Source organism: Erythrolamprus reginae, chromosome 8 (genome assembly GCF_031021105.1).
Source record: "Erythrolamprus reginae isolate rEryReg1 chromosome 8, rEryReg1.hap1, whole genome shotgun sequence".
In the NCBI taxonomy this organism is placed as follows: Eukaryota; Metazoa; Chordata; class Lepidosauria; order Squamata; family Dipsadidae; genus Erythrolamprus; species Erythrolamprus reginae.
Genome location: NC_091957.1, coordinates 23391245 through 23407432, shown reverse-complemented (window position 1 = coordinate 23407432; position 16188 = coordinate 23391245). Strand labels below are relative to the sequence as shown.

At 45.3% G+C, this 16188-nt stretch overlaps 1 protein-coding gene across 5 annotated transcripts in view; it reads right to left on the bottom strand.

The window, feature by feature from the left end:
* The window catches only part of PIK3CD (phosphatidylinositol-4,5-bisphosphate 3-kinase catalytic subunit delta), a 64336-nt gene that overhangs the window by 42597 nt on the left and 5551 nt on the right, over positions 1-16188 (bottom strand). For all 5 annotated transcript variants that reach the window (XR_011559727.1, XM_070759263.1, XM_070759262.1 and 2 more), the window contains exons 2-7: positions 14943-15106; positions 10542-10770; positions 9097-9332; positions 7089-7268; positions 4929-5078; positions 3398-3487 (exon numbers count right to left, since the gene is read on the bottom strand). Coding sequence is in view for 4 of the 5 variants with exons in the window: in XM_070759263.1 (XP_070615364.1) it covers positions 3398-3487; positions 4929-5078; positions 7089-7268; positions 9097-9332; positions 10542-10770; positions 14943-15083 (1026 nt within the window). In the remaining variant the exon portion in view is untranslated. The remainder of the gene's footprint in view (positions 1-3397; positions 3488-4928; positions 5079-7088; positions 7269-9096; positions 9333-10541; positions 10771-14942; positions 15107-16188) is intronic.

Genomic DNA, 16188 nt, shown 5'->3' with positions numbered 1-16188 from the left:
TGCGTGGCCCGTCTGATGATTCCACCAGTGGTGTTGCTCCTGGTACATCTAAGGCTTGCTTTGCCTTACGTAATAAAACCCTATACAAAGAGGGTTTGAACAGACCTGCCACTGCTGGCTGCTCTGGAACCGAGAATTCGTCATCTGACAGGCCATCTCCGTGGTCACTGTCTTCTTCAAAGTCGGTGTGGTCAATAGACATAGAACCCAACCCAGTAGGGGGCGGTGGAACTGACCAGATATCCCTGGGCTGGATAGGCTGAGATGGAAAGGTATTGGCTCGTTGGGTTGCTGCAGCTATGCCCTGCGTGTATGCATTGGCGACAATGTCCTGTATAGCAGGGGCAAAGGCCTGCCAGGCATCTGCATTGTCTCTAAGCCCGGCTGCTGTGGGGGTGAAAGTAGCTGAAGGCCCATAACATGGTGTCTGTAGCTCCCCTTGAAGCAGTGCCTGGGAATGAGAAGATGAAGGCCTCTCAGGCCTTGCAGCAATTGATGGCAAGGGAAGAGGGGCCTGCCTGTCAGGGGACCAGTCCCTCTCGGTTGCTGTGCCCTGGGATCCCACAGAAAGCGATGGAGGAAGAGGCTGGAAAGGGCCTATGGACAGTCCACCTATGATGGGAGGGGACAAGGCCGCCTCCAAACGCTGCTCCAGGGCCTTGATCTTCCTCTCAGCCTCACGAAGAGAGGAGCTTGATTGGGAGGACTTACTCCTAGGCTTGCTGGCCTTATCCTTCCCCTTAACAGGTGTTTGAGCTGGTTGGGCCTGCTCCTCCCCACTGATAAGTTGGTCAGCCATATCTTATTTGGATATGGGGCAGCGTACTCACGATTGAATTACAAAACACAAGGCAATCAAGACTGTTGAACAGTAATAAAGGCTCTCACTCGCATTTAAAGACAGACAGGCAGGCTGAACAGCTAAACGGTTTTTGATTGGCTGTTAGCCGCCCACGTGACCTTGTCAACTGTCTCTGGGCAGATCTTAGAGCCTGACAACTTGGCCCCCTGCCCAGTTCGCGCCAATTCGAACGGCACTTTTATGTCTGGCATAAAGCCAACAGACAAACATGGCGGTTTATAGGGCTTCGCAGGGAAATTGCCTCATAGGGCACCACACTAATTAGAAAAGGGCGGGAACAGCAGCTTTGATTGTAATCGAGCCCTTGCGGCTCGCCAAGCCTCAGTTTCATTGCTCCCTGCTGCGAACCCTCCAAACAGCTGTTCGGCGGCTGTAATGGCCGCCGCGGCTTCAGTTTCGGCCGGGAATGATCATTTCGCCGCCGTCCGCTCGCTGCGGCTTAAGAAGCCCCCCTCCGGCTCACTCAGCTGTTCGGCGGCCGTAATGGCCGCCGCGGTTGCCAAAACCGGCGTCTGAAGCTTCCGCCGCCCCCGACAATGGGGAGGGGCGGACCCCCCCCATCTGGGGTGATTGGGCTAATTGGACTTTCAGTCACAATTTTTAACAATAAAAAACAGCCCAGTTGCTCCTCGGTGGGCAGTACCCGCGAAGAGAAGAGGCCCCAAAAGGAGAAAAGGTGGGGGTGGTGCCCGCGGAGGGCAGAGACCCCATCAGAAGAATTCGAACCTATACAAAAACAAAAGGGAGAAAAATTACAAGGTTCAACAATAATTTTAATTACAATACATTACTTTAAATACTCAACCTAAAGGTGAGAGGAAAAAACTCATGTCCTTAACCTCGACTGAGTTTTTTAAAACTGGTTACTTGGGGCAGCAAGGGGGCGGTACCTAATTATTATTTATTTATGTTAATTTGAAACTCAGTCCTACCAATAAGACTTGAGCTAAACCCATGCTGGACTCTCCTTCCAGGAGGCATGGGAGAAGTCCAGAGGCTTCAGTGAGGCCTGCACATATAAGTGATAGGGGAGTGGGGGGGGGGGGGTTGTGTGCACATGTGCCTAGGGAGGGCATTGCATTATGGGTGTAGGCATGCTTGTGAACTATCACACACACCCTTTTGGCACCCAAGCACTGGTCTACCCTAATGGTTCTTTTCTATGAAATGACAATATACCATATTTTTCAGCATATAAGATGCACCGGAGTATAAGACGCACCTTAGTTTTTGGGGAGAAAAATAGGGAAAATAATCTGCTTATCGGATACTCATCTGGCTAGCGTCTTTAGTCTGGTCAGCTTCAGCACATTATTTTATCCCCTGGTTAGGGCTTTAAAAAAGCTTTATTTGGAGAGAGTAACAATGAAAGAGCTTGCAAGCCAGTAAGAGCTGGGAAAACCATTAGCACCTGGTTAGGACTGGAAAGAAACATTGGGAGCAAGTAGAGCAATGAAAAAACCCTACAAAGACTTAGGGCTTGGAAAACATTATTCGCAAAGAGTAACAATGAAAGAGCTTGCAAGGTAAGAGCTGGGACCATCGTTAGCACCTGGTTATGACTGGAAAGAAATATTTGGAGCAAGTTAGAGCAATAAAAAAACCCTGCAAAGACTTAGGGCTTGGAAAACATTCTTCGCAAATAGTAATAATGAAATAACCTGCAAAGTAAAAGCTGGGTTAGTGCTGGGGGAAAAGAAAACTTTGAAAAAAAGCTACATTCAGAGTATAAGATGGACCTGAATTTTCAGACTCTTTTAGGGAGGAAAACGGTGTGTCTTATACCGAAAAATACGGTAGTTGTTTTAACGTCCTCACTGCCATTAGAATAATGTCTTGTCTTACACTTATATTATAAGCATCCTATAATAACCCCAAGTCAGTTTGCATACAAGGCTGCCATAATAAACCCGAAGCATCACACGCTCCAATTTGATCAACACAATTCGGAAATTTGCACTTAAATTCAGGAAGGAAATAACATCTTAAATATGATCTGCAAAAAGAGAGAAGCAATTAAAAAAACAACCCTTGCGGTTCCTTATTTCCTTCAACCCTCTAATTTCTCCATTGAAAAAAAAAGTTAAAAAAAATTTTTCCCCCAGAACTATAAAGTCAAGTGACGTTCGCTTTAAAAAAAAATTATTTGCAAAAAGCTTCATTTTAGCGTAAGTGGAAAGGAAGGAAAACTTTTTCTTTTAAAAAAACCAAACACACACACACACACACACACACCATAAACTAGTTTCTAAGAAGTTCATTTCTGGCTAATCAACCCTGCCACCCTCACTTCCTGTAGTGAGACGTTTTCGACCGCTGAATTATAGAATTGAATGAAAAGAGTTTTAGAAAGAAAAAGGAAAAAACAACAAGAGCCAGTTGCATGTTTTTCGAGCTTGAAGATCACAGGTTTGGTTAAAGGCGAGTCGTAAACAAATCTTGAGTGGGAAGACAGAAAGCCGCAGTATGTCTAGCCGAAAGAAGAATAGGAGAGAGACAGAAAAATATATATTTATTTGGTTTAAGGTGACTTACTTTCATTCCTTCGTCAGCGTTCACTTTGCTGCAATGCAGGAGTTCGATAGAATACAGCTGCTCCAGGGACCACAGGGATACACAGGTCAACTAAGCGCAAGGAACAAGCAGAACAGAAAACAGGTGAAGTTAGATTTCACGGCTAATTTTGGAATTTTGGCCCCAGAAGGATGGCTAGATAGCCCCTGATAAGCCATTTAAACTTCCCTCGCAAAGATGGATTTGCAAAAGTCTTCAAATCAACCTTGAATTAAAATTGTCTCCCCAACACCCCTATGAGGTAGGACACATTACACCAGGGATGGCGAACCTATGTCACGGGTGCCACAGGTGGCATGTGGAGCCATATCTGCTGGCACGTGAGCCTTTGTCCTAGCTCAGCTCCAATGTGCATGTGTATGCTGGCCAGCTGAATTTTGGCTCACACGGAGGCTCTGGGAGGGTGTTCTTGGCTTCCAGAGAGCTTCAAGGGGGATGGGGGAGGGTGTTTTTTTCCTCCCTAATTCCAGGGAAGCCTTTGGAGCCTGGGGAGGGCAAAACATGAGTCTACCAGAAGTTGGGAAACAAGCCGTTTCCAGCCTCCAAAGGGCCTCCAGAGGGTGGGGGAAGCTGTTTTCGCCCTTCTTAGGCATTGAATTAGGGATGTTGGCACTTGCGCATGTGCGATAGTGCATACGCACACTGTTTTGGCATCCAAGGAAAAAAAAGGTTCGCCACACAAAGGTTGGGATTTGAAGAAAGAAGCACTGAGGATGAACCCAAAATTCCAACCAAAGAATTCTGCACCAGCCTCCCAGGGAACACCTTTATTTCCAAACAGAATTGAAAAAAGAAACATATGAATCAATCAATCAGAATAGAGCAGGAAGGGACCTTGCAGGTCTTCTAGTACAACCCCTAACTCAAGCAGGGGACCCTACATCATTTCAGACTGGTGGCCATCCAGTCTCTCCTTAAAAATCTCCAGTGATAGAGGAAACACAACTTCTGGTGGCTAGCTGTTCCACTGGCTAATTATCCTCCCTGTTAGGAAGTTTCTCCTTCGTTCCAAGTGGCTTCTCTCCTCGGTTAGTTTCCATCCGTTGTTTCTTGTCCTGCCTTCTGGAGGAAAGGTTGAATCCCTTTCCTCTTTTGGGGGCACCCCTCAAATCCTAAAACACTGTTGTTGTATCTCCCACGCTGTTACCGCCACTACCAATGCACTGAGTGCGCAGCTTTGCTTCTGATGCGTGCGCATCTGAGCAAGATTTTGCTTCTGCGCATGCGCAGGAAGCAAAATCTCACAAGGAGGCACGTACGCATGCGAGATTTGGGGGGATTTTTTTTGCTTCCGTGCATGTGCAGAAGCAAAAAATCACCGAAATCTTAAACGTGCCCCCTCGTTGGGATATAATGATAATGATAATGATAATAATAATTTATGCCCGCGCAAGCAGGAAAAGCAAAGCTGTGCGTACAGCCCAGCTTTTGCTACTGGTGCCATCTCTTCGTTTGCAACAGTGGTGAAAAAAAGGAACATTATATGGGTTACCTTCTGCTTAGGGCACGGAGACAATTTGGGGGCTGTTTTGGGGTGATGGCCAAGCCCATTGCTCTGTTCTTCCCGCAAACTCAGGAGAGAGGATCTGTGGACCATAATGAGGTGGGGGACGAAACGCCGGTGGAGACATTCTCGGATATACTGAGGGGAAAGAAGAAGACCCACGTTAACACCTCAACCAAAACTTCAACGCTAACCCAATCGAGCGTTCATTGGGAATAAAAGGAAACAAGGCTCAAATCCCAAGGGTAGTAGTCCCTGGAGCAGAATCCTAAGAACTTAGACAAGTTTAAAACCGAAATCAAGACCCATGATAGCCTGGCCTAAAAACCTAGGTCATGATATACATCTGGCTGACTGGGAGAAGACTTGAAATATAAATTATAAAATAACTAAATCTATAGCATATAAAGGAAATTATTACAAAATGTTCTACAGATGGCACTTAGCTCCGCCAAGATTGGCTAGAATACATCCAAATGCTAATTTGATTTGTTGGAAATGTAAACAAGAGTTAGGTACCTTATTTCATATGTGGTGAACGTGCCCTGAAGCTAAAGGTTGCTGGAAAAAAGTCTATGAATGGTTACTGGAAATATATATATTTTTTTGCTGGGTATAATGAAAAAACGGTACCCCTCAAAATATATAATATTTAACTATATATAATGGCAGTGAGGATAGGACATGCTCAATTTTGGAAGAATAATCAAACTCCTTTGGAGAGGGGTGGCATACAAATCTAAATAATAACAACAACAACAACAACAATAATAATAGTAATAATAATAATAATAGTAATAATTATAATAATTATAATTATAATGATGATGAAAAAAATTTGCAGGTGTGCAGAGATGGACAGATTGTCCATTGAACTCAAAGGTCAAAATAATTTGGCATATTAAAAAATATGGAAAAGATGGTATGATTGGACTAAGAGAAACCAAAAGAAAGAACTGTGAAATAATGTGAAATGACAAAAATATGGAACTTTGTAAACATATGAAATGAATGTACATTGTATAAAGCACATTATTTAGTAGTAGTGTAGAACTGTGTTAAATTTTTGTCATGTTCAAAAATGAAAAACAATAAAATGTTACATTAAAAAAAATAAAAAGATAAAACCAAACTCAAGCTTCTAGCACCTGTGAAAGAAAGGGAGTCACATTTGCTTCAAATAGCAAAAAAAAAAAAAAAGACTGAGGCCTGGCTTCCCAAACGCCAACAGGTTTCGGCAATTGTTTTAGTTTCTTGCTTGTCCCTCGATGGTTGCCTTGAAATTCCTTTGGGATTCATGATGACTAGCATGCCAGTTTGGGGCTGGCAATGTGTCAGGGGTCTAAATTGCATCAGGGCCAAACAGCATATGGACAAACCAATTCACTGGGGAACAATTTGTAACACAATTTCTGTTGAGTTTGATTTGTGAGCTTTTTTAAATAGTTAATTAGGCATGCTGGTTTCAAAATTGTAGTTAGTTTTCTTCTACCACATCAAGTTTTTCCTCTACACCTTATGGGAATGTCCACAGATTAAACATTCCAGAAAAAGCTATAAGCTGAAATTTTTACCTTAATATGTATAATTCCTGTTCGATTAAAAACCCCCAACTATTTGTATGAACACAATTTAACTTACAGTAAATATTATAGCCTTTGTGTGAATAAAATTATTCTTTGTAAACAGTATATTTAGTAAGATTTTCCTTTCCTTTATATGTGCAATTTGTGAAACTTTTGAGGGTATTCTGTGGCTTAAAAAGTTGACATGACAGACAAAAAACATGATTATTTTTGGATCCAGAAGCCAAAAGTTAGTTGAAAACAAGTCACAGATTTAAGGCAACAAAACTGCTGTTCCTCAGTGTTATCTGAAGCAGTGTTTCTCAAAGGCGGCCATTTTAAGAAGTGAGGGGAGGGACTTAAACTCTCAGAATTCCCAAGCAGCTTTGCTTTGTTTTGCTGGCCTGGGGAATTCTGGGAGTTGAAGTCCGCCTATCTTAAAATGGCTGAAAAAACAAAACTAACCATTATTGTTGTTGTTGTTGTTGTTGTTATTATTATTATTATTATTTTATTATTATCACCCTGTCTTCAAAATGATTGTGTTTGCTTAGCCAAGGGATGGGAGAGGGGAACAACACACCTGGAACTGATAAAGAGGATACTCCCCGTAGATGTATTCGTATTTCCCGTTCACCTGCAAGGTGTACTCGTCTACGGGGTTCGCTCTTTGCTGGCGGAAAATGGTAGCTTGCTTCTTCACGGCATAACTCATCAGAGTGACAGGGAACTCCTTCAGGGAAACCTGGAAAGTGAAGCTCTCCTGCCAATCCAGGAAAAAATAAAAAATAAAAAGGCGGAAGGTTTATTTTTTTCATTTCCCTCTCTGCTGCTTCCTCATTGATACAGGTAGCTTCCAACTTAAAACCAATCGTTTAGTGACCATTGGTAAGGGAAAAAAGAGGGTTACGACTCTTTGTCACGCTTAGCGACCGTCGTAACATATCCCCCGCGGTTGTGCAATCAAAATAAATAAATAAATGTTGTGGTTGCAAGTTGAAGACTGCCTGTATTTTGCACTGGTTCACTGCCTACCTGTCCCCACTGATCAGATTTTTGTGAATAAGCCAAGATCTGAGAAAGGTGGGAGGTGAAGAAATATGTGAAAGGAAAAGAAAGAGGGGAGGGAAGGGGGAGGAGAGGAGAGAGGAGGAAGGAAAGAGAAAGAAAAGAGGAAAAAGAAAGAAAGAAAAGGAAATGAAGTGAAAGAGGGGAGGAAAGGGGGAGGAGTGGAGAGAGGAGGAAGGAAGGAAAGAGAAAGAAAAAAGAAAGGAAAGGAAAAAAGGTAAGTAAAGGGAGGAGAGGGGAGGGGAGAGAGAAGGAAGGAAAAAGAAAGAAAAAGAAAGAAGGAAGGAAAAACTGGGAAGAGAAAGGAAGGAAGAAAAAGAGAGGGGGAGAGAAGGAGAAAGGAAAGAGAGGGGGAGAGGGAGAGAAAGGAAAGAGAAAAAAGAAAGAGAAAGAAAGAAAAGAATGAAAAGAAAAAAGAAAGAAAGAGAGAGAGAAATAAAGAAAAGAAAGTACAGTGGCACCTCTACCTAAGAACGCCTCTACTTAAGAACTTTTCTAGATAAGAACAGGGTGTTCAAGGTGTTTTTGCCTCTTTTTAAGAACCAGGAAATTTGGGAGCGGCACGAAGACCCGGCCAGTTTCCTGCTATTCCCCATTTAATCCTGGCATCTCAGGCTTTTCTGAGCTGCCAGAGGAGCCTTTCAGTGGGCCTTAAGGAAGCTTTGGCAGTCCAGAGCGAATGAAGCATTTTCCTTTCTCAGGGCACTTGCAGAGGGAATAAATCACTTCACTGTGGTGACTCCCTCACGCTGCTTTCCATTCACCCGGTGCAAGGTTGCCTCCTGGAGTGTCTGGGCGCGGAAAGGTAAAAGGGGGCGCTTCGCCCCAGCTGAATCAACTCGGCTTCAGCCAAACCAAGGAGTCACCATAGTGAAGGAAAGGCACAAGCTACAAAGTGAGTGAGAGGAGGGGAGCCCTTCAGCATGGGAAGGAAGAGGAAGCAGGTAGCAGCAGCAGCAGTATCTGCCTTTCAGTCAAAGGAACGGGAGGTTCCCCCCTCACCCGCCTGGGTTTCTCTCTCTGGCGCAGTGTATGGGAGGCAGCCTCACACCGAGTGTACGGGAGGCACGTGCTCCTCCTCACTGCCTCTTTTTTTTTTAAGCCTTAAAGTTTTGGATTTTTTTTATTCCCCTCACCTTCTTCCTTCAGCAGTGACTGTCCTCCCCCTCTTCTTCCCCCTCCTCCTCCCACCCAAATTCCGAGCTTTTATTTCTTTCCTGATGGGTTTGCATGCATTATTTGCTTTTACATTGATTCCTATGGGGAAAATTGCTTCTACTTACAAACTTTTCTACTTAAGAACCTGGTCATGAAACGAATTAAGTTCTTAAGTAGAGGTACCATTGTATTTGAGATTTACAGATAAGCAAGACCCTTGCCAGTTTCTCCCTATGGCTGCCCACAATCTAGGGTACACAGATACACGCACAAACACACGTGTAGTCTTTGCACTTTTCCACACCCCACATCCATCTCCCTTCTCTTTCTCTCTACAGAGATTCAGGAAGCGTGCGGATTTTTACCCCTCCGGATTGAAACTTGATGTTGACAAAATGGGTGGTCTTTCCGAGCGCTGGCAATGTCTTTTTCCTCCCGAGCCCACTCAGGGCTGGTTCTAGTTGAACTGGGAAACTGTACTCCATCCACTCCTTCCAGCTGAGCTGCTGGCGCTGAGCCGCTTTCTGCTCGCAAAAATCCTGCATTCGAACCCGGAACTCATCCACCTCGGAGTCGGCCAAAGAATCAAAATCGTGCAAACCTAAAACAGGGAACAGGAAGACTTTGGTCCATCTATCTACTCTGTCAACAGTGATAGGGGGACAATGCAGTGGGGGTACTACATTTATGCACTATTTATTGAATACTTAATAGTTTTTTTAATTGTGCTTCCTTCTCTAGTACCTTAGTATGACCCTTAATTACTTTTAAAAAAGGAAATAATTAAATAGTATATTTTTACCCATAAACGCTTTAATCATTTTAATCATTATCTAGAACTGAACTTTTATAGCAATGAAAGAAAGTTGAGCTACTTGCCTAACCTGTTTTCCTACTGAACCTTGTGGGTTCAGTACCAAACCTTAAAATGTGACTGTGCTTCTCAACAAATGACGCTGTCTAACGTTTGCCCTTTTGGTGGCAATTCAAATAATGGGACTTAATCAACTGAAAAAGGAGTCTAAGCACCTATTTGAAAAGTTATATTGGTTGGTAAGTCACTCCCACCCAGTCACATGATCTTTAAGCCACCCCCGGTCACATGATTGTCAAGCCACTCCCATTTGGTCACATGGCTGGCAAGCCACTCCTATCCGGTCACATGACCATCGAGCCACAGAAACACAATAAGCCACACCCATAGTGCGGCAGTAAAAAAATTTGCAGCCAATCACTGCCAAGCTAGAGAGCAACAGGAATCCAAACAGCTCAACCCTGAGCTACCACTATATTCTCTTCTATCGGGACTTTGAATATACATAATTAAATCCAAACAAGGACTTATATATATATACTAGATATAAGTGTGAAATTAACACTGTCAAGATTTTTGTAAATAATATAGAAAACAATAGTTTAAAAGCTATAGTAGCAATGCCAACAAGTAGGTTGGCAAACTTATAAATCGTTGAGTGTTTCAGTTAGTTTTACGTTCGTATAAGTTATGTTTTGTTTTTGTTTTAGTTTCTGTCTATGTCCTTATTGTGAATTCTTTTTGTTGTTTTGTATTTGTTTTTTTTTTAAATGTTAATAATTAATAAAGATATTTCTTTAAAAAATACAAGGACTAAAAACCCAGCATTTGAAAAAGAGCAGGTGGGCTATTTTTCAGAGACATGGATATACAAGCTTTCAATCAATTAAGGGGCTTCAAAGAATTATAAATATTTCTCTCTTTTATTTTCAGGAAAGCAATTCTTTTATTCCCTCCGACATCCCTGCAGTGCAGGCCATTTGACCCCATGCCTACCTTTGCCAATCAAGAGGCTAATCTGAGAATTGAGCAGTTTCTTCGCCCGGTCCCCTTCGCGGGCCACGAGACGCAAGACCGGGAGGAAAGGCTGGACGTCGCAGAGGCGCCTCTGCTCATCCTCCAGTTCCTGTAACTCCGCGGCCTGGTTGATGCAGGTGAAGACGTAGTAATCCGGGGCGCTAAGCATCTGGAACAAGGGCTCGTACTGGGCATGGTGCCAGACCACCTGGGAGAAAAGGGCAGACGGGCCTTAAGACCTATATACCGCTTCGCAGGGAGTGTACAGGTCTCTCTAAGTGGTTTACAGAGTTGGCTTTAACCCCCCCCCCAATCAGAAACCACTACCCCTAAATTCTTCTCTTCTTAAGTTTTTGCTAGCGCAGAACTGCCGATACAATACTCAGATTGAGGATTCCTTTTCCCCAAGTGCATTATTTTACATTTGGAAACATTAAACTGCAGTTTCCATTGCTTTGACCACTTATTTAGTAAAGCTAAATCATTTGCCATATTACAGATGCCTCCAGGAATTATCAACCCTATTGCACACTTTAGAGTCATCGGCAAATAGGCAAACCTTCTCTACCAAATCTTCCCCTATGTCACTCACAAAGATATTAAAAAGAATAGGACCCAGAACAGAACCTTGTGGCACACCGCTTGTAAGCAGGTTCTGCTCAGAACACTCACCCAACAACCCAACATGATCGAAACAATTAAATATGTTAAAGGGTTAAATAAGGTTCCGGAGGAAAGTGTTTTTAATAGGACAGTGAACATGAGAACAAGGGGGCACAATCTGAGGTTAGTTTATTATTATTTATTTATTATTTAGATTTGTATGCCGCCCCTCTCCGAGGACTCGGGGCGGCTCATAGCAGAGAAAAACAAATCATAAATAATCTGAATACATTTAAAACATTTAAGATTTAAAAAGAAACCCCATATAGTACATACACACTCACAAGCATACCATACACAATTTAAACATGCCCAGGGGGAGATGTCTTAGTTCCCCCATGCCTGACGGCAAAGGTGGGTTTTAAGGAGTTTACGGAAGGCAGGTAGAGTAGGGGCAGTTCTAATCTCCAGGGGGAGTTGGTTCCAGAGAGCCGGTGCCGCCACAGAGAAGGCTCTTCCCCTGGGGCCTGCCAACCGACACTGTTTAGTTGACGGGACCCGGAGAAGGCCCACTCTGTGGGACCTAATCGGTCGCTGGGATTCGTGCGGCAGGAGGCGGTCTCGGAGGTATTCTGGTCCGATGCCATGAAGGGCTTTAAAGGTCATAACCAACACTTTGAATTGTGACCGGAAATTGATCGGCAGCCAATGCAGATTGCGGAGTGATAGTGAAACATGGGCATACCTAGGTAAGCCCATGACTGCTCTCGCAGCTGCATTCTGCACGATCTGGAGTTTCCGAACACTTTTCAGAGGTAGCCCCATGTAGAGAGCATTACAGTAGTCGAACCTCGAGGTGATGAGGGCATGAGTGACTGTGAGCAATGAGTCCCGGTCCAGATAGGGCCGCAACTGGTGCACCAGGCGGACCTGGACAAACGCCCCCCTCGCCACAGCTGAGAGATGGTTTTCTAATGTGAGCTGTGGATCGAGGAGGACGCCCAAGTTGCAGACCCTCTCTGAGGGGGGCAATGATTCCCCCCCCAGGGTGATGGACGGACAGATGGGATTGTCCTTGGGAGACAGAACCCACAGCCACTCCGTCTTATCCGGGTTGAGTTTGAGTCTGTTGACACCCATCCAGGCCCCAACAGCCTCCAGGCACCGGCACATCACTTCCACCGCTTCGTTGACTGGGCATGGGGTGGAGATGTAAAGCTGGGTATCATCGGCATATTGATGATACCTCACCCCATGTCCTTGGATGATCTCACCCAGCGGTTTCATGTAGATGTTGAATAGCAGGGGGGAGAGGACCGACCCCTGAGGTACCCCACAAGGGAGCGACCTTGGAGCCGACCTCTGACCCCCCACTAACACCGACTGCGACCGGCCAGAGAGGTAGGAGGAGAACCACTGAAGAACAGTGCCTCCCACTCCCAACCCCTCCAGCCGGTGCAGAAGGATACCATGGTTGATGGTATCGAAAGCCGCTGAGAGGTCAAGAAGCACCAGGACAGAGGATAAACCCTTGTCCCGGGCCCGCCAGAGATCATCCATCAATGCGACCAAAGCGGTTTCCGTGCTGTAACCGGGCCTGAAGCCTGACTGCTGGGGACCTAGATAATCGGCTTCTTCCAAGGACCGCTGGAGTTGGAGTGCCACCACCTTCTCGACAACCTTCCCCATAAAGGGAAGGTTGGAGACTGGACGATAGTTATTAAGTACGGCTGGGTCCAGGGAGGGCTTCTTGAGGAGGGGGCGCACAAGCGCTTCTTTATAGAGAGTTGGAAAGACTCCCCTCCCCAAGGAAGCGTTGGTAATCTCCTGGGCCCAGCTCCGTGTCACCTCCCTGCTGGCTGAGACCAACCAGGAGGGACACGGATCCAGTAAACAGGTGGCGGAACTCACAGCTCCAATGGCCTTGTCCACTTCATCAGGTGTCACCAGATCAAACTCTTCCCAGACAGGTGGACAAGTACGTGCCCCAGTCACCTCGACTGACTCGTTGTCAGTCGACTCTGTATTACAATTGGAGTCGAGATCAGCCCGGATCTGAGTGACTTTATCAGCGAAAAACGTGTTAAAATCCTCGGCACTGCTCTGCAAGGGCTCCCCAGCTCCCCCCTGGTTAAGAAGGGAGCGGGTCACCCTAAACAGAGCGGCCGGGCGGGATTCCGCTGATGCAATCAAGGCGGCATGGTACGCGCATCTTGCCGCCTTGAGCGCCACTTTGTAAGTCTTAATAAAAGCTCTTACAAGTGTTCGATCGGATTCGGACCTACTCTTCCTCCATCGTTTCTCTAGACGTCTCTTTTGGCGTTTCAACTCCCGGAGCTCCTCGTTGAACCATGGGGCTCTACGGGGTCTAGCGCCGCGGAGAGGTCGCAAAGGCGCAATCCGGTCAAGAGCCCCAGCCGCAGCCCTGTTCCAGGCCTCAGCAAGGGACTCCGCCGAACTGTGGATGAGTGCCTCTGGAATAACCCCAAGCGCCGTCTGAAAGCCCTCTGGGTCCATCAGGCGTCTGGGGCGGAACATCTTCATTGGTTCCGCCTCCCTGCGGGGAAGGATTGGAGCCAGGAAGTCAAGCCGTAGTAGAAAATGGTCTGACCATGACAAAGGCAACACTTCTAAGCCCCTTAGTCTCGGACCATTACTCAATTGCTCGGAAAGGAATACCATGTCAGGTGCGTGCCCTCCCTCGTGAGTCGGACCCTGTACTACTTGAGTCAGGTCCATGGCTGTCATGGTGGCCATGAACTCCTGTGCCAGCCCAGAGGTTTCGCCGAGTGACGGCAGGTTGAAGTCCCCCAGGACAATGAGTCCGGCGAACTGCACCGCCAACCCGGCTACCTCCTCGAGTAGCACAGGCAGGGCTTTTGACACGCAGCTGGGAGGCAGGTACGTGAGAAATAAGCCCACCTGAACCCCTAAGTCCAACTTCAGCAAGAGAGACTCACAACCCGCAATTTCCGGAGCAATGAGTCTACGCAGGCAAAGGCTCTCCCTGGCTATAATAGCCACTCCTCCCCCCCTTCCCTGGGGTTGAGGTTGATGCCATATCTGAAACCCGGCTGGGCAAATTTCAGAGAGAGGAACACCTCCCTCCGGGCCCAGACAGGTTTCAGTAATACAAGCCAGGTCGGCCTCCTCATCCAGGATCAGATCCCAGATGAGGAGAGCTTTATTTACCACCGACCTGGCATTGAGCAGCAGCAACCTGAGCCCAGGGCCAGAGTTAGGGGAAAGTTGGGGAAAGATCAGAAGCAACGTGAGGAAATATTATTTGATTGAAAGAGTAGTAGATGCTTAAAACAAACTTCCAGCAGACGTGGTTGGTCAATCCACAGTCACTGAATTTAAACATGCCTGGGATGAACATATATCCATCCTAAGATAAAATACAGGAAATAATAAGAGCAGACTAGATGGACCAGGAAGTCTTTTTCTGCCGTCAATCTTCTATGTTTCTACAAAGGCCTGACTCATTTCAGCATCAGATCATTCAAAGGCAAAAAAAAAAAAAAAAAATCTGCGAGAAAAGACAGGAAAATGAGTTTCATTTTTCCCCAGACAAGGACTAACAGACAGAGGCAGAGTCCTTGACTTAAAGCTACAATTGAACTGGTCAGACGGTCACAAAAGGGGATCGAGTGACCTGGGACACTGCAACTGTCATAAATAGGAGCCAATTTGAACGGCCACTAAATGAATCTCGTTGTAAGGCGAGGACTACCTATTGCTGGGCAAGAGTCATCCCCCCCGTGAAGACCTTACCTTTTTGATGGCGGCCAGGCTGGCATGGCAGGATACGGGCAGAGGCAGGTAAATCCCGGTGGGTAAGAGAAAGTCCACATGGATGGTGTAGTTGCTTTCTTGGGACCAAAATTCCGGCGGGCAATACATCCCTGGGGGCATCCCTGGCGATTCTCAACGCCCACCTGCCATGAAACAGAGGGGAAAAATTCAACCTGCATTAAGTTTCTTGTTGGGAGTTTGCAAGTAGATTAAAAGGCTCCTGGCCTTCCCTTTAAAACAAGGACGAAAAACGGGACCTGCTGAATTTATTGAGCACAACTGACAAGGTCAACTTCTTTTCCAATAAATAGAATGGATGGTTTGTAGGTAGATACACATAAGATGATGATAAGTAGGTAGGTAGGTATAGGTAGGTAGACAAATAGATTAGGATAGAGAAAGGATTAGGATGGAGATAGATATAGGATAGATAGATAGATAGATAGATAGATAGATAGATAGATAGATAGATAGATAGATAGATAGATAGATACATACATACATACATACATACATACATACATACATACATACATAGAAGATAGCTAGATAGAGAGATAGGGATAGAGGAAGAGGATGGATAGATAGAGGATAGACAGACAGACAGACATTGAGATAGAAGATGGACAGCTAGATAGAGAGATGATAGATAGATACAGGGGTAGATATTGAGATAGAAGATAGAGAGACAGACAGACAAACAAACAAACAGACCGACAGATTGAGATAGAAGGTAGAAGGGAGAGATGAAAGGGGTAGGTAGGTAGGTAGGTAGGTAGGTAGGTAGGTAGGCAGGCAGGTAGGTAGAGAGATAGAGAGATAGGGATAGAGGAAGATGATGGATAGATAGAGGATAGACAGACAGACAGACAGACATTGAGACAGAAGATGGACAGCTAGATAGAGAGATGATAGATAGATACAGGGGTAGATATTGAGATAGAAGATAGACAGACAGACAGACAAACAAACAAACAAACAGACCGACAGATTGAGATAGAAGGTAGAAGGGAGAGATGAAAGGGGTAGGTAGGTAGGTAGGTAGATAGAGAGAGAGAGAGAGAGAGAGAGAGATAGGGATAGAGGAAGATGATGGATAGATAGAGGATAGACAGACAGACAGACAGACATTGAGACAGAAGATGGACAGCTAGATAGAGAGATGATAGATAGATACAGGGGTAGATATTGAGATAGAAGATAGACAGACAGACAGGCAAACAAA